Below are 24,207 nucleotides of genomic sequence, written 5' to 3' on the forward strand. Positions count from 1 at the left end.
TTTGAGAGAGAGAATGAGAGACAGAGAGCACGAGAGGGAAGAGGGTCAGAGGGAGAAGCAGACCCCCCGCTGAGCAGGGAGCCCGATGCGGGACTTGATCCCGGGACTCCAGGATCATGACCTGAGCCGAAGGCAGTCGCTTAACCAACTGAGCCACCCAGGCGCCCTAGGTGAAACTAATATTGACAACACACACAAAAGGAGAAAGAAGATGGACAATTTCAGAGATTTATTTAGATCGTGCCAACAAGGATTTGAAAAGAACAGATGTCAGACAAGACACGGGTGGTGGGTTTTTGGGTTTGTTTTTTTTTTTTTTTTAAGTCCAACAAGCAAACATCAAGTAATGAGTCAGTTCATCATTACCAATCCAGAGTATCAGAGGTTACTGGTTTTAATATCCTCACCCGAGTAGCCCCCTTTAAAAAATGATTAACGGGGGTGCCTGGGTGGCTCAGTTGGTTAAGCAACTGCCTTCGGCTCAGGTCATGATCCTGGAGTCCCGGGATCGAGTCCCGCATCGGGCTCCCTGCTCGGTGGGGAGTCTGCTTCTCCCTCTGACCCTCCCCCCTCTCATGTGCTCTCTCTCATTCTCACTCTCTCAAATAAATAAATAAAATCTTTAAAAAAATAAAATAAAATAAAATAATAAAAAATGATTAACAGGATGAGAGAGCAAAAAACCAAAATGCTAAATATTTGAAGAATAATAAATAAATGCAACGATGCTAAAGTCCATAGTGGCAAATAAATTCAAATGTCGGGATACTTAGAATAACTAAGGCACTACCTACTCTTCTGTCTTGACTCTTGACTGTATAGAGATATTTGCTGAAGCAGCAGATCATGAGCTCACCTGATAAAGAATACACAACTTAAAGCAACAGTTTTTAAATCAAAAAGGCTTTGGGGAAGAAAGCCAGACTTCTAGCTACAAAGTCTCTCCGGCTTGACTTAGTCATACTGCAGTGATAGTCCATCCCAAGCCTTATATATGAAAAGCCCTCATCAAGTGAGTAAAGTAAATTTAGTGAGAGTGCAAACACAGAGACACACATGCAAGTACACAACTCTTCAACCCATTTTAGCTGAAGAGATTGAGCTTGAAATGCAAAGAAAACACGAGTAAATGTAAAAGAATCAAGAGCTGGAAAATTTCTCTCTGAAATTTCCCTTCTTTTTTTTTTTTTTTTACAACAATGGGCACAGGGGGAGCTTTAGCATGCTACATCATTTTACTCTATAAAAAATAATGTCCTCTTATTCGTAACTTTCTTTTTTATCAAGAGCCTCTGGAAATAAATGTTCTGGGATAAACTAGTAAATAAATAAAGCCACAAATACACATTCCCAAAATGTGGGCTGGAAACAAACACAAAGCAGCACAGGATATGAACTCCACTGGCTGCTTACAAAATGCTTTCATGTACAGAAGCCTCATAGAACAGGAACAGAGCTGCCAGTATAGAGGAGGAGGAGGAGCTGATAACTGTGTGAAAGGGCTATCTGGAGGTACAGGCATCAGAAGACCTCGTGACCATCAAGAGACCAGGGTCATTTATTCAGTAGCATGTTACCAACTCTGAAAGCCTGCAACCCACTCACTCCTTTTAATCTGGTGAGACAAGAATAAACAAAAAAGGAAATATCAGTGGGAAGAAGAGAGAAGTTAAGAAAATCTGATCCTGGGGCGCCTGGGTGGCTCAGTTGGTTAAGCGACTGCCTTCGGCTCAGGTCATGATCCTGGAGTCCCGGGATCGAGTCCCGCGTCGGGCTCCCTGCTCGGTGGGGAGTCTGCTTCTCCCTCTGACCCTCCCCCCTCTCATGTGCTCTCTCTCATTCTCTCTCTCTCAAATAAATAAATAAAATCGTAAAAAAAAAAAAAAAAAGAAAAAAAAAGAAAATCTGATCCAAAAGGAACTACAACATGGCGGAAAAAACCCAGCCCCAGTAGTTAATTGCCTAAGTCAGAGAAGAGAGAAAAAAAAAAAAAAAAAAAAAAGCTGAACAGTAAAACAGCCTATTTCATGAACAACTTCAGATGCCTCCATATGTAAGAGAACACCCTGGTCCTGGATTGAGCCCTACCTCGGGCTCCCTGCTCAGTAGGGAGTCTGCTTCTCCCTCCCCCCCCCATGCTCTCTCTCTCTCAAATAAATAAAATCTTTATATATATATTTTTAAAGATTTTATTTATTTATTTGACAGAGAGAGACACAGAGAGAGAGGGAACACAAGCAGGGGGAGTGGAGAGGGAGAAGCAGGCTTCCCGCGGAGCAGGGAGCCCAATGCGGGGCTCTATCCCAGGACTCTGGGATCATGACCTGAGCCGAAGGCAGGCGCTTAACGACTGAGCCACCCAGGCACCCCTAAATAAAATCTTTAAAAAAGAGAGAGAGAGAGATAGAGAAGCAGAGAGACAGAGAGAGAACTCCCCTCTTTCTAGTTGCTGCTTCAATGACCTGTTCTCACAGCCAGGTAATACTGCACTTACCTCTACATACATCCCTTCTAAATGGGATGCAGTGTTTTGAAATCAGCTCATTTCCCTTAACTCTTAACTTTTGAAGTAGAGACTAAAGGATAAAACGGTATCTAATTGGGGGGAGGGATAACAGTGATGAGGAAGAGAAGAGTAGAAAAGGCAAGGGAAAACAGACTGGAAAGAACAAAGCAGTGGCTCACAACCTTTTCTACCTCGACTGAGGAAGGCTGACTGGCATATATTCATGTGTCTGAATCATATGTAATCGGAAATGGGGGGAAACTGAAAATATTTAATTGATTCTGATTTGTCCCTTAGGGGAATATTCCTCCTCACGATGGCCCTTTAAGAATTTCTACTTTAAAAGTGCAGTCTGACTCATCAATGTCCATCTTCATTGCAAAGCCCTAAACACTACTAGAACACAGTTAAAGTATATTTTCTTAGGGCTGGTGACAAATGTGAGGGTCGGATGAGGGGAAGGAATAAACAATCAGAGCTAGAAGTACTCCTATTATATAGTTTACAAGTGGCCTTCTCAAGATTTAATCTCAGCTTTAGTTTCTTCATCTATGAAACAGACACAAAGCTTACTACGTAACTAGAGAATATTGTCAAAAAGGAAAGAACTATATACATTCCAGGCACCCAATATAAAAAGTGCCCTTTCCCTTCCAAAGAGAGATAAAGACGAATCCAATGGTTCTCAACTGAAGATTTCCCCCCACCCCAGGACACGTATTTTTGTCAGGAGCAGGTGGCAATGTTTGGAGACACATTTCATAGTCACAACTAGCGGGATGGAGGGAGGGTGCTGATATTTAGTGGGTAGAAACCAGAGATACTGTTAAACATCCTACAATGCACAGGACAGCTCCCCACAACAAAGAGCTATCTGACCAAAAATGTCAGTAGTGCCTATGTTGGGAAACTCTACCCAAACAAACTCATTTCCAGAAAACCACCCAAACATGGAAGGAAGGGAAAAAGAGTCTATATATTCCCTAGAGTCTATAAGAGAAACCTATTTTAAAAAGGCAGTCTAGGAACACCTAGGTGGCTCAGTCGGCTAAGCCTTCAGCTCAGGTCATGATCCCAGGTCCCGCTTCTGGCTCCCTGCTCAGCAGGGAGCCTGCTTCTTCTTCTGCCTCTGCCTGCCACTCCCCCTGCTTGTGTGGGTGATCTCTCTCTCTCTGACAAATAAAATCTTTTATAAATAAATAAATGGCAATCTAAAGACAGCACTCCTATCTTCTGGCAGCTGTTACTCAAATGACAAATGAAAATGTCACAAATGTCAGGAAAAAAAGCTTGTAAACATCAGAAAAAGTTTGTCTTCCTAAATGTTATTTCAAAATGCAGGTAAAGTGTCAATGAGAACCTATTAAATTCATTTTTCTAAATAAAAGTAGTAACACTGAAGCTTGAAGTTAAAACTGGCACGCTCCTATCAATCAGAACAGAATAAAGTGACACAACTCTTTCAGAAAGCAACGTGGGGTAAAAATAGGCTAAAAATGATGATATCCTTTGACCTCAGAACCCAATTTAAAAGAAAGAACACAACGTGCAAAAGTACTCAATGCATAATTACGAAAAACTGACAACAATGTCCAATACTCAAAATCTAGACACAAAGTCTGGATATCATTACTACTATTTATGTGCCAGACCCTAAAACAGGATATAGGCATTTTGCATATATTATCTCCTCTATCCTAACAAACGCCCATAAGGTAAGGTTGAAAAGTCCCATATTACAGAAGAAACTAAGGTGCAAAAGATCACAGAGCTAGCAAGTCAAGAGACTAGATTCAAATCCAGGTGGACCAGGATCTAAAGTTTCAACCACTTTAGTGCTACACTGCATGCCATGAGTAATTGAGGTAAAAATTTGATGAAGTATTATGAATTTAGTAAAAATAATCATGACTACTTCTTACAGATAGAATTTTATACCTAAACGGATAACAAATACTTTTCAAATACCCATAAATGGTTTAACAATTGACCATGTAATGGATCACAAAGACATAGCTCAAATTCCAAAAATCAGACAGAAAGCATACAGGCCACATTCTTTGAACACAATGCAAAAAACCCTAGAAACCAACACTTTTTCAAAGGGGAGCAAAAAAGAAAAACAAACAAACAAAAACCAGAAAAACTTAACACATCTTATTAAATAATTCTGATGAGGAGAAACCAAAATTGCTCTATTTAGAAATGAACTATGAAGACATGACAGACCAAACTCTTAGAATTTGGCCAAAGAACTAACTCAGAGGAAATGCTATTATAACTTAAATGTTTATTTAAGAAAGTAAGACAGATTGAAAATAAATGACCTAAATGTAAACCTAAAGCTGCTTAAAAAAATCCAAAGCAGAAGAAATGAATAAAGACAAAAACAAAGCCAATGAAATACTGTTAACAAAAGATAAATTCAATCAATATAAGCACAAGTTTTTGTAAGAACCAAATTTATAAAGCAGAAAACTTTGTATCCAATAAAACAGAAGTCTTTGAAAGAGCAAATTAACAACAGAGTAAAGCAATACAAACAAACCACAGATCTACCGGGAAGATTCGAAGAGATTACCAGGCAGAATTTCATGGTAATAAATTTAAAAATTTAGGCAAAATGAGTGATTTTCTTAAAAAGTGTTGCCAAAATTGGGTCATGAAGAGGTTAAAAACCTTAAACCAATAACCACAGAAACAATTTACAATATCAGCAAAGACCCATTCATAATAGTAAAATGGCAACTATGCTGTTCAGACATTTTAACAAGTTTTAGCAAAATGTTAGCAAACAGATGAATCCTTGCCAATTATTTCCAAGTGGAGAAAAAGATGGGAAAATTTAACAAGTCAGTCTATAAGCCTGCCACAACCACAGCCAGCCTAAAACTGTGTTATAGGTCATTCCAAGTTATGAATATGGGGGAGGAAAAGCAGTCCTTCCTCCACAAAAACACCTAAATCCCATTTGACATGTATTAAAATAATAATCCAAATCATCCAGACAGTATCTGATAATGTTTAGCCTAAGCACTCCCCACTGGAATGCAAACTCCAGAGAGAGAACAGGTTTTTTTTTTTCCCCCCTGGGTTTTTTTCCTATTTTGTTAACTGCACTGGAGAGCTCCTGACAAATAATAAGCACTCAAATATTTGTTGAATAAAATCATGGGCCAATCAACATCAGGAAATCATTTAAAGACTCTAAAGAAAAAAATATATCTCTTACTATCTCCAAAGATACTGAAAAAACATCGATAATATATTCACAGTTGTAACAAAATTCCTTATTGAATTAGAAATTAAAAGAACCGTGACTGCCCTAACAAAAGACAATTATCATAAACTGATAGCACAAATCACACTCAATGGCAAAACATAACTTCTCTAATTAAAGTCAGGACCCTGATAAGAAAGTCCCCTAACTCTGATACTATTCTACCATGTACTAGAAGGTTCTAGTCTGTGCAATCAGACAAGAAAAAGAAACACAAAGTCTTAACAATTGAAAAGGAAAAAACAGGGTGCCTGGGTGGCTCAGGCGTCTGCCTTTGGCCCAGGTCATGATCCCAGGTCTGGGATTGAGTCCCACATCGGGCACCCTGCTCCACAGGGAGTCTGCTTCTCCCTCTGCCCCTCCTCCCACTCGTTCTCTCAATCTTTCAAAATCTTTCAAATAAATCTTTAAAAAAAGAAAAGGAGAAAACAGAATGTCACTGTCACTCAGGTGACTTATCCATCTAGTAATATCAAATAAAAATAAGCCAAAGAATTGCTAAGAGTAGGAAAATTCAGTAAGGCAGCCAAAAACAAACAAACAAAAATCAACGTATAAAATCGAGTTTCCCCATATATCAACAAGAAATTATCTCATTCTTAATAGCATTAAAATCTGCAAAGTATCTACAAATAAATATAATAGGAAATGTGCAAGGCCTACAGAAAGAAAAGTATAAATTTTACTCTAGGGCGCCTGGGTGGCTCAGATGGTTAAGCGCCTGCCTTTGGCTCAGGTCATGATCCCAGGGTCCTGGGATCAAGTCCCGCGGAGCCTGCTTCTCCTTCTGCCGCCTCCTCTGTGTCTCTCATGAATAAATAAATAAAATCTTAAATAAAAAAAGTTTTTTACTCTAGACATAAAGGACCTCAATAGAGGAAAATACCACAACTTTGGAAGACCTAATGCTGTCAAGATGTCATATCTCCAAATTAATGTACAGTCACAAAACAGTCCCAATCCAAATCCCAACAGGATTTAAAGGAAGCTGATAAACTGATTCTAAAATTCATATGGAAGAAGATAATGAGCAAGACCTTCACAAAAATATACATATAATTTTAAGGAAAAGGAGAGTGTAGTTACTCTATCAGATATTTCAAGCTATGGCAAGTAGTATATATTTTATCCATTTAAAGCTTTAGTAGTTCATTATATTACTTTATATTACTAATTCATTATATTGTTATAGTATTCCTTATATTACAATTCATTATAGCTTTAGTAATTCAAACAGTCTGACATCCATGCAGGAAGTGACACTGCATCAAACAGGAGACAACACATCAACATAAATATATATGGAGTTTGTTTACAATAAAAGCGTGCTATTTCTAATCATATAAAAAGAATGTTCTAGTCAATATATTGTTTAGGAATAACTGGTTATCCACTGGCAGCCAGGGGGGGTTAAAATATTGCCTCAAACCATACACAAAAACAGATACAGAGAACAGATTGGTGGTTGCCAGAGGCAGAAGGCTGGGGGTGGACAAAATGGGTGAAGGAGTCAAAAAGTAAAAACCTCCAGCTATAAAAATATAAATCACGGGGATACAATATATAGCACGGCAAGTAGAGCTAGTAACACAGTACTGCATATCTGAAAGTTGCTGGGAAACTAAAACTTAGAAGTTCTCATCACAGGGGCACCTGGGTGGCACAGTCGGTTGGGCATCCAACTTCTTGGTTTCGGTTCAGATTGTGGCCTCACAGTCATGGGATGGAACCCCACATCACGCTCGGCCCTGAGTGCAGAGTCTACCTGGGCGAGTGCAGAGTCTACTTGGGATTCTCTCTCCCTCTCCCCTCCCACTCATGCTCTCTCTCAAGTAAATAAATAAATAAATCCTTTTTAAAAAAAGTTCTCATCACAAGTAAAAAAAAAAAATTCTTTAACAATTTAGTGATGGATGTTAATCAGACTTATTGTGATCATTTTGCAAAATATACAAATAGTGAATCATGTTGTATGCCTGAAACTAACATAATACTGTATGTCAATTATATCTCAGTTAAAAAGAAAACCAATTTTAAGAGCTAAACATAAAGGCTACATACAGTCAATCCTCTCAGAGAAACATTTCTCCCAACGAAAGGTCTTACACTCCAAGTAATTTCCTTCCATTTCTTTCCCTTCCCACGCACGAATATATATTCCTTCTTGCCTCTCCTAGTTCCATCAATATTCTACTAATTTTCTAACATGAATATCCAGTCATGTCAAAAGTTTACTTAAGTGTGTAATCAATGAGGGCGCCTGGGTGGCTCAGTTGGTTAAGCGACTGCCTTCGGCTCAGGTCATGATCCTGGAGTCCCGGAATCGCGTCCAGCATCGGGCTCCCTGCTCAGCAGGGAGTCTGCTTCTCCCTCTGACCCTCCTCCCTCTCCTGCTCTGTCTCTCATTCTCTCTCTCTCAAATAAATAAATAAAATCTTAAAAAAAAAAAAAGTGTGTAATCAATGAAATACGTTAGATTTGGAGTCAAGAACTCTAGTACAACCTTTACTCTTAACCTAATAATTTTTAGCACAGTCATTTGACCTCTCTGTCCTGACGTTTCTCAACTGTAAATGACAAATTTGTGCCTATTCCCAAAATAAGTTTTAAAATGTTCTATATTTCGGGCACCTGGGTAGTTCAGTTTGTTAAGCGACTGCCTTCAGCTCAGGTCATGATCCTGGAGTCCCAGGATCAAGTCCCACATCGGGCTCCCCACTCAGTGGGGAGTCTGCTTCTCCCTCTTACCCTCTCCCCTCTCATGCTCTCTCTCACTCTCAAATAAATAAATAAATAAAATCTTTAGAATGCTCTATATTTCATCAGTCTTGCATTTGTACCTTTCTTTCCATTCTATGCCCATCACTCTGGTTCAAAAGACTTTTACTCACAGATAGGCTACTTGCCTATAAGTCTTACCCTGGCTTCCAAACCATTCACCCCACATCACTATCAGAGATTCTTTTATCAGCACTCCAACCATGCCATTCCATGTTAGTGATTCTGCACTAGTCGCAGATGGCTCTCTTCCCTGTTACCCAACACAACATCCTCACCTGAGGTCACTCATCCTTGGATCTGAAACATCCTATTTCCTCTTGGAAACCTAAGTGTCATCTCGGATCAAACTAAAGTTCCACTCTTCTCTGGGTTTCTGATCACCTTAGCCCAAAGTAATCACTCTTTCCTCCTAAATCTCAGCATTTAATGCCTGTATCATGCATCTAATTACAATTAAGGCGTTCACTGCCATTCTAATGCTTCCTTTTCTACTTGAATGTGGGAGAAAAAAATCAAGTCCAGTAAATTACTCCTTGAAGACAGGAACCAAGTTCTCAATTCTTAAGTGTTTTCATCATTCCTTATTTTACTATCAGAGAAGTATTTCCCTTGTCCTTTAGGGGCAAAGTCAATCTTGATGACAGATGATCTTGAAAGGCTAGGCTCCAAATAATTAAGAATTACCTTGAAAATTTTTATATCTATTATTCTTTGCTTAGGGAATTCTGGATCACCTTTTCTGGAATTGCCACAGGGACACTTTAGACTATCCTTAATCATGACACATACTAGTTTCTATTCAGATTATCAACTACAGTAACTTCTATACCTGTTGAAGGACTATCTGTTAAGGGAATATAAGGCCTAGCTCTTGGAAGGCGGGCCTGCTGGGAAACACCTAAGAGCAATACTGCACCTCACCCTTCCACAAGTTTTTCAGTCAATCTTAAATGTTTATGGATGAAATCAAGGAAATGTGTCTCATCTAATAATACCATTACACTGTCTATTTAGAATAAAGCATGTAAGTGTAAATAATCTAACACTGCTTTGGACATTAACAGAAATAATAACTTCCTGCACCTAATAAAATGGAAAACCAAGTACAGCTGACCCTTGAACAACACAGGTTTGAAGAGTACAGGTCCACTTATACATGGATTTTTTTTCCAATAAATACAGTACAGTACTTTCTCTTATTGTTTCCCATAACATTATCTTTTCTCTAGCTTACTTTATTAGCTTATCAATTATTATTTAAATTACTATTATTCATTACTTGCTGTATCAGCTTATGTATATAATACATACTACATACAAATTATGTGTTAAATGACTGTTTATGTTCTTAGGCTTCTAGTCAGCAGTAGGCTATTAGTAATTAAGTGCTGGGAGAGTCAAAAGCTATATGTGGATTTTCCACTACACGAGAGGTCGACATCCTTAACCCCCATGTTGTTCAAGGGTCAACTCTATATACATATCAATGTCTTGAATGTACACTTGAAAATATCAAAGTCACCTCACACCTCTCAAGCCTGAGATCTACTTACTATCAAGTTATGATTAAGAACAAACTAAGAGAGGGCGCCTGGGTGGCTCAGTTGGTTAAGCGACTGCCTTCGGCTCAGGTCATGATCCTGGAGTCCCTGGATCGAGTCCCGCATCGGGCTCCCTGCTCGGCAGGGAGTCTGCTTCTCCCTCTGACCCTCCCCCATCTCGTGCTCTCTCTCTCTGTCTCATTCACTCTCTCAAATAAATAAAATCTTTAAAAAAAAAAAAAAAAAAAGAACAAACTAAGAGAATTCTCAATTGGGAGGAAAATCACTGCACCAAGCAAACTTCCTGCAAATACAAAATTAGCCTTTCCACTTAAAACTTCCAAGTCAAATTTCTTCTGTGAATGCTTGAATGTATTTGCATAAGAGATCAATTTCAAATACAGCTGGGAAGAAGCAAAATGAGTCTTAAGCAAGCCTCACTCTTGTTTTCATCTTACAAAGAGAAGATTGGCCTGTCTTCCAGCCTTGTGAATAAAGATCTTGCAAAATTCACTATGCAAAGGGTGTGCCCAAAGAATACTTGGTGGAAAAATCTGCTGGACAAGTGCCAATTTAAAAAGAAAAACATTTTCACCCAGTTGGAAATCTAGAGAAACAGTGGTTGCAGCAACTCAGCTGAAAACTCTTAAGATCTGAAGAAAAATTTTTAAGAAAAAACCCAGATCTTTTCATTCTCAAGAGTAAAATTCTATGAAAGGCAATTGAATGAATCAAAGAAAGAGTCATCTATGTTAACTTTATGCATCTAGGCAGTAACTAAAACTCCACGTTTGATGTTTGACAGTGTCAAAGGGCAACTGGTCTCTAATTCTATATAAATGAACTTTATAATCTGTAATTGCCTTTAATCAATTATTTCTGGGAAAGAAACAGGAATAAAAGAGAACTTTTTATTGTTTTCTTTTAAAAAATGAAAAAATGTTTATTGTTTTGCTTATTTGGTTTTTGGGTTTTTGTTTAAATATTTTATTTATTTATTTGACAGAGAGAGCAAGACAGCACAAGCACGGTGAGCAGCAGAGGGAAAGGGAGAAGCAATGACTCGGGGCCCGATCCCAGGACCTGAGAAAAAGGCAGACGCTTAACCAACTGAGCCACCCAGGCGCCCCTGTTTTGCTTGGGGGGAGGGCAGATATAGAGGCCTGTTTTTCATTAGGGATATTTATTTCCAAAGTATAACATTCCAACGGCTTTATTCAGCAAAGAGGATACCCATACGGTAAAGCCCTTTGTCTTCACTCTCTCACTATCCCCCATTCTCAGGGTCCATACCTTCCTTTCAGATTTCTGCATTGCCGTAAGTGGAACACAATTAAAAAAATAAAATGACAGTTACTGCAGGTATACACACTGGCACCAGGTTGCCTCATGAAAGAAACAAGTGAGCAGACTGCTGCTGCAGCTCTGCCACTAACTCCCTGACGGGACCAAGTCTGCAGACCCCCTATGGAAATACAGGCAGGATGAGCTCCATGAGGGATCGCTCAGCAGCTCAGCGGCTCAGCATACCTCAACAAGATGGACAGAGTGCCTAACAGTGATAAAACTCTTTCCCATCCCAGTCTGGGTCTCATCACTACAAAACAACAAGTGACATTTTCCAAAAAGGTATAATTTAGACTTTGTAAGTGAGGAACCTAGGAAGATTAAAAGACAAAATTAAAATGAACAATTCTCAACAATAGTCTAGAATTCTTTTTTACCATATTGCTCCCTAATCCCACAAATGCTAAGAAAAATAATAACCTCCGGTTCACCCTTCAAGTTTTCTGATTATCAAATCAATAAAAATAAGATACTGAATGTTAATCATAAACTCCATACTCAGACATGAAAACAACACAAACCCAGATAAGTGGGTGGAAAAACCAATCAGGATATTCTTTAACTGCTATTTTATGCCTTTCAACTTCCTATAATAACCAGACTCACCAGAAAAAGATTTTTTGAGGAAAATACTTCAAAAAACACTAAGGACAAGCTTATAATTCATATATCAGTCATAAGCACAATGCAAGACTAAAGGAAAAAGAACATAAAATACTTCCATATTTTAAAAGACTTCTTTTTCCAGCAACTGGAGAAATAAGGATTTTTCCACATAAGTTAAAATATAAATCATCCCTTTAGAATGTCAAAAATGTTTTTAAAAAATTATGAACTAGGTCACTTCTCTGGATTATTTATTATAGTAGAGGAGAAACACCTTCCCATCATCCCTCATGATCAGTGCCATGCCCACCAGTGTACTGTACAGTCAGAGAGGCATCTAAAGAGCAATGTCCCTTCAAGTTGCTCCATTTCTGGAAACAGAATCTTCTTTCTGCTCCCTCCCAGTCAGTTCAGTAGAAAAATACTCATAGAAAGAGCAGCAAGAAAGAACTAGCTTTTTATCTTCGCTAAAGTAAATTATGTAACATGTTTATAGTCTTGGGCCTCAACTGTAAAATGGAGATATCACCTTCATCATATGAATGTTTTAAAGATTAAATAAGATACCAAATGTAGGGGGCACCTGGGTGGCTCAGTCAGTTAAGCGTTTGCCTTCCACTCAGGTCATAACCCCAGGGTCCTGGGATAGAGCCCTGTGTCCTGCTCCGCGGGCAGACTGCTTCTCCCTCTCCTCCCCACCTGTGCTCTCTCTCGCTATCTCTGTCGCTGTCTCTCTCAAATAAATAAAATCTTAAATAAATAAATTCTTAAAAAAAAAAAAGATACCAAATGTAAACCACCTAACATATAGAAACTGTAATCAATACATACTAATTCTCTTGTTTCCTTCTCTTTTTTTAAAGAAGTCACTCCAGCCACTTCCCAGATGCTAGGTCTGCCCTAGCAAAATGACCCTCCCAACCCATCCAACCTCTATTCCATACAAGAAATGAATAACAGGTTATTGCAGGCCAAAGAGTGTATCTGGTTAAGATACAGACTATTTACCTTTCCTCAAAATTTATTACCAAATTACTTAATATTACTATAAAGTCTCTTGAATATAAAGTTAAATGCCCTATTTTACATTATGTTTGGTAGATTTCTTTTCATCAACGAAGTCTAAAGGGCAATTTGCTTCTGCTTCCACTAATACAGCTCAGTGTTTATGCCCAGGCTGTGGGTAAACAGCCTAGAATAATACCTTGATTTCTTGTTAGCTGTGAGACATTAAGCAAGCTACTTAAACTTTTCATTTCTCATTCTCAATCTGTAAAACTAAGATAACACCTACACCTCATTGTATTGTGAGAACTAAATAAGTTAGTAAGTATAAGCACTTACAACACTGCCTACACCTCAGAAATAGTCAACCAACGTAAGCTATTATGTTTTTCCTAACATGTTTCAACTCTGTTGTCTGATTAGGCAAAGTAGGTTAAAAATGTTGTTCCCTAGTTCCAACAAATCACTTCAGTCAGTCCCCTCTCCCCGGGGTTCTGTGATCTCCCAGGTTTCATACTAATTTAGTCCCAGTGGTCCTAAGCTCTGTCTCCCCCAGTTTCTATTTTCCCAGGATGCATCAAGTGCCAGAACAAATGGGAAAAAAAGATTAAAGGGTGAGCAAAAAAAACCAGTCACTACACATACACGCTTCTCATTTAATCCCCTGGCTCATGTCCTCTATTAGGCAAAAGTAAAACAACCTGAAAATGATTTAAAATTGAATATAACCCCTCCTTCCTGGTTGTCATTCCTCAAATCCTCACCAACCCGCCAACCTTTTCTCCACAAATCCTCTTACCTGAGAGTTCTGAGTATAATCTATACAGTTGCTACAATGCTACTAAATAGGTTACCAGGGCAACCTGCAACATTTGTACTTGACCAAAAACTTTTCAGGATATTCTACTTGAGGAAAAGACTCTCCAGACACTTTTATCAGATTGAAATTGATTTCAAAACAACTTTGTTCATCACTTCCATGCAAAACCCTTCTTTGTAACTAAACAAATATAAAATCAAACAGGCTGAAGTGGCCACAAAGCATTACGGGGAATCCAAAATAGTAAAATTTACTTTATATATATTATATACTGCACCCATTAAGTTAAAATTTTAGAGACTCAATGCTCTCTTTACATTGAATGTAAGAGCATAATTTCCCCAGGTATACAATGGGAAATAGGAAAAAAAAGAATGAACTGATAGATATTAAAGGACATGACCTGAGGTATAAATTTCTGCCTAGCCTGCAAATTAGTCTGTTTTGATCTTTGTTTAGGGAAAGAGTAGAGAAACTAATTAGATTACTATTCATCTGAGGGGTGCCTGGGTGACTCAGTCGGTTAAGCAACGGACTCGATTTCAGCTCAGGTCTTGATCTCAAGAGTCATGAGTTTAAGACCCACGTTGGGCCCCTTGCTCGGCGTGGAGTCTACTTAAAAAAAAAAAAAAAAAGATTACTATTCATTTGAAATAAAATGTGGTCCCATGCTTTCCCTTTTCTATTAAAATAATTTATCATGCACATGGAATCTAACAGGGTGCTATGCAAAAGACACTGAAACCTCTGGGTATACCCAACAGCCAAAAATGTTTAAATGAAAATTGGCAAGTGCCCACCACATTCAATAACCTCCTTCCAACTGTTCCTTCATCTCAGCATAGCCATTCAATCTAGTTATTCCTGCCAAAAACCTAGGAATCACTCATAATACCTCTTCCTTCTCTCTCAACATCCACTCATCACATCCAATCAATCACAAATTCTAGTCACTCTATCTCCAATATTCAATTCTCTCACTCTTTCCTGCCGAAGTCTGAGTCCACCATTCTCTCTTAGCTGGTTTACAACAATAGCCTAACTGGTCTCCCAAAATCTACATCCACTTTGCTCTTCACACAATTACAAGAGGTTTAAAAAAAAAATCCAAAGATGTTTAAACATCATTGGCTCCACAATTAACATTTTAAATGTGAGATAACCAACAAAAACACCAATATGACTTGGCCCCTAACTACCTCTCTGGCTCATTTCTCATCACTCTCCTTACACTGTGCCCTGTTTTTGAAAGTGTCAAGCACCTCCCATTCCCAAGGCCTTAGCATATGCTGTTTCTTCAGTCTGTAGCACACTCTTCCTTCTTCACCACCAATCATTTTTCATCATTCAGGTCTCAGCTTACATGTTACTTCTTCAGTATACTTGCTATAATATCCCCACCCATTTTAATTAGATGTTCCTGATATGCACCCTTCAAAGCTCTCTGAACTTCACTTCTGTAGCACCCACAACCACTGTAAATACATCATTAACTATATGATTACTTGCTTAAATAATTAGTCTCTCTTTCTAACCTATATTGTCCACAAGGACGGGGCAGGGATTGTATCTTACTCACCACTATATACCCCTACCACTTAGCACACCTCAGTAGGCAGTCAATACACCTGCTAAATGAATTCATCCATTTCAAAGTCTCCAATATAAGGCTTTGAGGTACAGATCTACTCCTCACTTTGTTTATACAGGATTACTTGGAAGCCCATTTCCTGATTTTTTAACACTTGCTGGAATGTGCAAAGGAATACAGAAATTTCATTTTTAAGACACCAGTAAAGAACCTGGACCTTCACGTGCTATTAGGGTTATTTTGCAAAATGTATTCTTACAATCACCCACGGCTTGAAACTCCATCTATCATACTCCCTCCTTCACTGACCCCTCACATCCACTGTTAATCAAGTCCCACTAACTCTGGGACGCCTGGGTGGCTTAGTCGGTTAAGCATCTGCCTTCGGCTCAGGTCACGATCCCAGGGTCCTGGGATCAAGTCCCGCACTGGGGTCCTGGGATCAAGTCCCGCATTGGACTCCTCTGCTCAGCGGGGAGCCTGCTTCTCCCTCTGCCTGCTGCTCCCCCTGCTTGTGCGCTCGCTCTGTCTCTGATAAATAAAAATCTTAAATAAATAAATAAATAAATAAAAATAAAGTCCCACTAACTCTACTTCTGCATCATCTCAGCTTTTCGCTTTCCTCTTTATACTACATTTATCACTCTTACCTATGTTGCTAGGTCTCAAAAAAACACCCCAGTCTAGCCAACAAAGCCCCATGCCTTTTAGCCTCTGTCCTCACTGTACACTGTGCCTTCTACCTATACTGACCTCAGTAGGCCACAACCAAAAGAAAACTTCGTACCAAAATCCTAGCCACCCTTCAAGGCTCATTCTAATGTCCTTTCTTTCCAGTTGCATCAACCAGCTGTGATCTCTTCCTGTTTCATTTATGTCATCTAATATTTGCCTTATATTACTGTGTGCTAGGCACTGCTCTAAATATTCATCTTTGTCTTACCATTTATCTAAAGTATACTTGAAGATAATCCGTTTATTCACCTACCTCATCTCTTGCCTCTTTTACATTTGCTCATTTAGTAAATACTTATTCTATGGCCATTTCAGTACTACCATAAGAGTCCTTTCACTCAATTTTAGAGAATGAAAACACCAGTCACAAGGCCACAGAAAAAAAACATCTGTAGCAACTAGATCTGCAGCCAATGGGTAACCCCCGAATTCCTTGTTGCCTAACTTCCTTCCTTCAGAATCACTCAAGAAACACCAAGAATAAATTCTATCTACATATCTTAGAAAAAAGGAAGGGGGGAGAGGGAAAGGGGAAAAATACAGAAGCTCCTATTTCTGCCACTGGATGTCATATGCAGGTTAGGAGAAAAACAAGGGGCATTAAATCAAAAGTGTTCCACAAATGAGTTTATTCACCTCTGAAGTAAGTTCTATAAGAACACAATGGAATTATTCTCAAGTATGTATCCCACACAGTATAGTCACTTTAGTGGACTATTGAAAAAAACAAACAGTGCTTGCTTCGGCAGCACAAATTGGAACGATACGGAGAAGATTAGCATGGCCCCTGCACAAGGAAGACACGCAAATTCGTGAAGCATTCCACATTAAAAAAACAAAAACAAAACAAAACACACACACACACACAGAGGCATTAAAAGAATCAAAGCTGTAAGTCACAAGTCAAGAAGGCTGTTTTGTTTCAAGTTACACCAGTGACTTATAGGGACTTTTGCTTCACAGTTTCCCCAAATGCAAAAAACAAAAACAAAAAAACTACAACAAAAACAACAAAAAACAGTGCTGAGAACAGCTCCATCAATCCATGTTATTTAAAGATAGTATAGTCACAATTTAAAGTAGTTTTGGCCTCAGAAGTTATCTAGTCAATTCCTTCATTTCGATTATAAAAACTAGCCCTATAGCTAGTCTATAGCAGAGACAGATTAGATATGACTTAGTTCTCCTGGCTAATACTACTCTCACTCCATCATTCTATGAAAGGATAACGAATAGCAGAATAAGGACAAATCAAGTTGACTACCACCTCTGGCAACATCATTTGTGTATACTTAATAAATTCAAACAGGAAGCTACAACACAAAGCATTCCCTGATACCTAAAAAACAAAACCTACAAACACACAAGTAATTCGGTATACACTGAAATCTTTATTAACAATTCCAAGAGGATGAAATTCCCCCAGAAGAAAAGTCACTGCAATCAAGATAATCCAAAATTCAAATAATTTCTTTAATGTCATTAAACCGAACATCTAGTTTATTTTTACCCAACCTTGATCTGAAACAGACTTCAGGAGGCTATCAAATAAAACATAGGTTAGCATAAATTAGGCCAGAAATAAAAGCATGAAAATAAAACAAGAACAAGGAGAACAAAATGAAGCCAAGAATGAGGCTTAAAAAAAGGTACAAGACCTACAAGCTTGGCTCTAAACTTCCAAAAGCCAACAGGACAATAGAAACCTAGTGAACAACACAAATTATAGCATCCAGGTAATAGACACAGACTTAAAAACTTAAGAAAAAAAATCAGTCTTGGTTGTGTATCTTTCTCCCTGAGGTCCTTATAAAGAAAGCACTGTGTAATATAAAGATATACGTAATATATATATAAAACAACATATATTTCAGTAGTCCTAATGAAACATTTTATGGGATTCTTTTTTTTTTTTTTTAAAGATTTTATTTATTTATTTGAGAGAGAGAGAGAGACAGAGAGAGCACAAGCAGGGGGAGGGGCAGAGGGAGATGGAGAAGCAGACTCCCCTCTGAGCAAGGAACCCATTGCAGGACTGGATCACCAGGACCCTGGAATCATGACCTGAGCCGAAGGCAGATGCTTAACCAACTGAGCCACCCAGGTGCCCCTATGAACTATTCTTTTTATAATGACCACCAAGATAAGCCTATAATATTATACAGTTAAGGAAAAACAGGGCACGGGTGGCTCAGTTGGTTAAGCAACTGCCTTCGGCTCAGGTCATGATTCTGGAGTCCCGGGATAGAGTCCCACATCGGGCTCCCTGCTCAGCAGGGGGTCTGCTTCTCCCTCTGACCCTTCCCCTCTCATGCTCTGTCTCCATTCTCTCTCTCAGATAAATAAATAAAAAATCTTTAAAAAAAAATAAATAAATAACAGTTAAGAAAAAATATATTTTTTTTAGAAAAGAGAAGGTTATATAACTAATGTCCAGGTACCCAAAACACTACTATCTAAGAACACATTTAAGAGAATATCTGAAAAAAAAAAAAAAAAATTATTTTCTTAACAGCAAGTACTTACTATAGAAGTTTATAAGTACAAAGGCAAAGAAAATGAAAACCAAATTTAGCAAAAATGAGATTATCGGCCCAGGAATTCGTAACAAAATGGCAGAAGAAAACTCTTAAAGGGAAAAGAGAGGGAGTAGTATAAAGGAAAACTAAAGTGGAAAGGAGAGAATGTGCGCGCGCACACACACACGCACATACTCAACAATTATACTGTGTACACAAGAGATAACTAAATGCTCTTATTTCTATTTCTACAGTTAAGAATTAAAAATTAAGGTGATTGCTTAATTTGCCAGTTCGTCCCTACATCAAGAAGATAATGTTTAAATTCCTGCTCCTTCCATTATTACTAACAATATTACTAAACAATGATACAGGTCAAACCCAGTATAGTGCAGAATTTCAAAAGTAATTAATGTACCAAGACAGGAAGATACATGAAACATTTTAGGATGATTTTCCAAAAAGAGTTTAAAATAAAAAGGTGTAACAACAGTTTTAAGCTAAATAAAATCAGTTACCCAAAAAAATTAATCAAGAAAAAGGAAAGAACTTCTCTAAGAGAACTCATCTGGAAATACAGAATTTACTAACTGTAAACTAAGTATAATATGATGATAAATATACAATTTGCCAAAAATTCAATAACATATAAAAGTCAATCATTCCACTACTGCTAGCATGTGCCTATGACTTACAATGGATCACTGTTTTTCCTCTTGGAGGTAGGAAAGAAGAAAAAACACAAATAAATTCTTGGTGAAGGCTTGTTATTTTCACAAAACCATCCACTTGTAATTTAAGCACCATCATTTAAAAACAATTCATTTCAACAGCTTCCTCTGCTAAATATCTTCATCATGGCTGCCTAGACTAAATCTAGCCAATTTTATCTCTGGCAGGAGTACTTCAGCAAAGGAGTGAAATATTAAGCTACCTTAGGGAAAAAAGTTGAAATTCACCAGCTGGGTCAAGCTCCTGAACAGTGAACTAACTTCTTATTCTAGGGCTCAAGAATTATAAATGTGGTTAGGAGATTTGGGAAGAACTATTAAATCACAAAGAAAAGGCTTCTCAGCGTCCAAACAACCACTTCCCCTGCCTCTTTTCTTCTTTTTTAATCAAAGTAATGCCTCCATTCTCACTGTCTGGCCAATTGCTGAAAACCTTTAATAAAATACTCAGAAGGTCAAAAACACCTGGCTAAACACCAGCCTTAGGAGTCAGTCTGGTGACCTTGCTCGACAAAAACTTTAAAGTACTTATGCTTTATTGGTGGTTTTAATTTAAATTTAATTATATCATAATGAGAAGAAAGTATATTTACTTCACAGTACTTGTAGTGCCCCAATTTCCTTACTTTAATATGATCCTATACTTGGAGATTCAACTTCTTAAAGCATTGTTTAGCTGATTTAATTTCAAGAGGATTCAAATGATTCCAAAAAGTTTCCTAAAGTGATCCCTTAGCTGTCCTTACACTTTACAACCTTCCAATCAAGAAACCATTCCGTGGTAAGAATGCTCAGAACTAAGTAGTGAGTGAAGGGACTAAGCCTAAGCAGTCTTTTCAAATCACTAGATTATTCCACGAAACAAGAAAAGTTCTCATTTAGGTATTTTGATTTCACTGAATTGGAACAATTGCCCACATTACCAAAACTTAGAAATGTTTTCAAAACAAAGTATCCTGAAAACAGTAAACTTATAGATTCTAATTTTTCTCAAATACACAAAAGAAGTACATGAAATTTAAAACGGATCAACTACAGTATGTTTCATGAAATTACTCTTAAAACACAAAATATTTAACATTAACCAGGATTTTTTTAAAGCAGTGGCTTATGCAGTAAAGTCAGCAGGAAAATGCCACAAATATTTGCAAGCTGGGTTAAGTCACTAATCCATTTAAAGAAACATAACTACATTACAGCAGTAGCAAGCCTCTGAAATAATATCTGCTTTAGATGTGAATATAGAAGTGGACTCTCGAGTACAGTAAGCTAACAACAACAAAAATGAACTAGGTCTACAAGGAAGAAATTGAGCAAAATTATCCAGACTTTTTCCCTTGAAATAGAAACATAAGCTAAAATTGAGAAAAAAGGAGATTTACTTATGCTTAAAAAAGGCATGGCTGGGGGCGCCTGGGTGTGGCTCAGTTGGTTAAGCGGCTGCCTTCGGCTCAGGTCACGATCCCAGGGTCCTGGGATCGAGCCCCGTGTCGGGCTCCTTGGTCAGTGGGGAGCCTGCTTCTCCCTCTCCCTCTGCCTGCTGCTCCCCCTGCTTGTGCTCTCTATCTCTCCGTGTCAAATAGATAAAATCTTAAAAAAAAAAAAAAAAAAAAAAAAATGGCTGTCTCAAAAAAGTCTTCAGTGAAAACCTTAGTCACCTTTTTACTACAGGCAAGGAAAAACTAAATATTCCAACATAACCACCTATTTCACACTACTTTAGCAATCTAACCTTTGTAACATCGCTGGCCCAAAAAGGGAAATGAAAGAGGATCTACTAGTCAACTCTCCTGACCTTCTTTTCCAACATCTCGTGCTTCCCTCTCTCATAAGTCTAACACTTATATGTAGATAAATGTAGACTGGTTTATTTTTAAGGAGATATACTATACTTCCTTGTTCATCTGTAAGGAGCCACTGGAGGAGGGAAGGACATGAGTAAAGCACCTCTGGATTCACCATGCCAATCTGGGGTGCCACCCAAAGCTTGTGTATAGAATTTTCCTCCAAACAACAGATTTGGAAAAACCAGAAAAAATTTATCCCAAGTATGTCAATAAATTAAACTTAGCTGAGAAAAAAATAAAATTCAAATCTGATAAAGACGGGCTCTTAATTTAGGAAGTAAATCAAGTTGTGAAAGTGGATTGTACTTAGAGGCAACCTATAAAATACTCTGAAGCATTTTCTGATTCTTAGTCCTTAAAATGTAAGGAAATCTCAGCTGTTAAAAGTGAAAACCCGGGGGCGCCTAGGTGGCTCAGCTGGTTAAGCGATTGATTGCCTTCGGCTCAGGTCATGATCCTGGAGTCCCGGGATCGAGTCCCACATCGGGCTCCCTGCTCAGCGGGGGGTCTGCTTCTCCCTCTGACCACTTCCTTCTCGTGCTGTCTCTCATTCTCTCTCTCAAATAAATAAATAAATAAAATCTTAAAAAAAAAAAAAAGTGAAAACTGGGTACACACTCTGCTGAAAGTTTAACTAAAAGCAACTACAGAGGCACCCGGCTGGCTCAGTCAGTAGCACATGCAATTCCTGAACCCTGGATAGTGAGTTCAAGCCCCGTGGTGGGGGTGGAGTTTACATTAAAAAAAAATAAAAATAATAAAAGCAACTATAAATTCCAGCGACATTAACAAAGTCAACTAAACTTCTGTCCCCACTTAACTAGAAATAAGAGAATCTGAAGTCAAGCCAGAGACTTACAAAAAATATCCTACATACAGTTTCAAAAGAAATCTAACTTCATTCTGAAAGAAGTATATAGTTTTACAAATAGGATGTCTTCTGGGTTTTTTTCTTAATAAATAACATCTACAGCAACACAACACTATGCCAGAAATATCTTTCATTTCTTCACTAGCAAGTACATGCAACCACGTACCTAAGATTAGAAAAAAGACAAATGGAACATAGGCACCTATATACAAAGAATCCCATTCTCCCCATGATGGGAATTCACTAATTCTTTCTCCCTTGCCCTAACATTTCTCAAGAGTGATATTATGCATGGGTTTTACTCACAGGGGTACATGGCGTTGCTCAGGATCAGCTCTGGTCAGTTCCTCCTCTTCGATATCAGACTCTCCTCCTGAGCTACTGTCGGTGACGTCTGAATCAAATGCTCGTTCACTGCACCTCAAGTTGGCTATACCACTGGCTGTAAATCTCTCCAATTCTTCTGAAATCGAATTGCTTTTCAGGAAATTGCTAAGTCCCTCTGAAGTGGTGGTCTCACTGGCAGCTTTTCTCAATGCAGCTTCAGCCTTTCGAGTCAGCATCAACTGGCTCCGGGGCCTCAAGGATTCCAAGTTTGGCAGTTTGCTCAAAGTTTTCTCTAAAAATCCACCCAGTTGATGCTGTATATGCCTCTCCACCTGCTTGGCTTGCACAACCTGTAAGCGCTTCTGTAACCTGCGGGCACGGCTCTCAATATCGGCCTGCCTCCGTAGTAAAGCTGTTATCCTTGTGTCAGAATCTAAAGCACTGAAAAGAATGGAAGACAGGGGGGGCTTTTTATCCTCTAACTTGACACCCCCCAAGTTAGAACTGGAGTCTGTGCCAGGTGATAATCTACTGCTTCCTTGAAGTGCCGGCTGTTCCATGGAATTTACAGAAGATTTGTTTGCAGTGCTATTATTGCTAAATATAGTTGTGTGTTCTACATCAAGGCTTCTATGTGGAAGAGTGCAATTGGTCATACCCCCCTTCAAGTCCCCAGATTCAGATGCCACCACTTCACCCCCCTGAAGAGAAGATGAAGTGAGAGCTCGTTTTCCTGCATTGAGGGGACTGGAATTGTCATGATCAGAATGTGTGGAACTTTTAGTCAATTTCTTAGCCAACCCATTTACAGGTGCTTGTGGCAGAGCTGTCTGACCACTCGTATTCATGGTTCTAAGATTTTCTAAGGAAAACTCCAAAACTGGCTGTCTCCCCAACAGCTCAGCTCGGAGTTCATAGGACTGAGATAAGAGAGGATGAGATTTAAGGACCGTCTGCTTGCTGAAGACACCTTGCAATTTCAACGACTCCTTTGAGGGCACAGATGTTACATCGGAGCAGAGATAAGATGCTACCAGTGGTTGCAGCTTTCCCAACTCTTCCTTGGTAGGATTATTTCGGAAGTCTAGACTGGGATCCTCTGCAGCAATGGCTTTTCTTTTGGTTCCGTTGGCAGCAATAAGGATGTTGGCGTTGCCGTTATTTTCGGCACTGCCAGGGGACAAAGTGGAGGATGGGGGAGCCAGTTTGAACCGGATATGGTGTGCTTCAGCTGCTGCGTCAGTGAGAGCGGGCGCCATCGCAGCCATTCAGCACAGAGAGACAGGAAGTCCAGCCTCTCCCGGTGCCGAGGCCAGCTCCACAGCCCCTTACTGCCTCCCCAGAGAACAGACTAAAAGAGAAAAAAGAAAAGGAAGTTAGAAATATATGCACATTAGAAAACAACTCACATGCTTTTAATACAAACACTGCTTGAGGCTATAATCCAAACTCTGCCTCCAGAAAGAAAAACACTTAAGACTATTCTGGAAACCTGGATACTCAAAAAAGGGGGGGGGGGGGGTAAATCTTTGCAAAAAAAAAAAAATCCCCCCTTCTTTTTTTTCACTTGTTACCACAGACTGAAAATAGCCAAAACAGAAGTTCCGTTCTGAAAGAATCAGATTGTTAAAGTTAAATCATCTGCCTAAAAAAAAAAAAAACCCACTATAAAACTTCTTGAAATTAGTGGATTTAAAGCA

The 24,207-nt window shown here is 38.7% G+C and overlaps 1 protein-coding gene and 1 pseudogene across 6 annotated transcripts in view; one reads left to right on the plus strand and one right to left on the minus strand.

Annotated features, from left to right (window-relative positions):
- Positions 1-23,859, minus strand: part of KANSL1 (KAT8 regulatory NSL complex subunit 1) — a 133,777-nt gene extending 109,918 nt beyond the window's left edge. For all 6 annotated transcript variants that reach the window (XM_021678388.2, XM_021678389.2, XM_021678387.2 and 3 more), the window contains exon 1: positions 22,487-23,859. In XM_021678388.2, coding sequence (XP_021534063.1) covers positions 22,487-23,775 — 1,289 coding nt within the window. In that variant the 5' untranslated portion in view covers positions 23,776-23,859. The remainder of the gene's footprint in view (positions 1-22,486) is intronic.
- LOC123326835 lies at positions 16,948-17,044 on the plus strand (annotated as a pseudogene).
- Positions 23,860-24,207: the final 348 nt, after the last annotated feature.

Source organism: Neomonachus schauinslandi, chromosome 15, assembly GCF_002201575.2.
Source record: "Neomonachus schauinslandi chromosome 15, ASM220157v2, whole genome shotgun sequence".
Taxonomy (NCBI): Eukaryota; Metazoa; Chordata; class Mammalia; order Carnivora; family Phocidae; genus Neomonachus; species Neomonachus schauinslandi.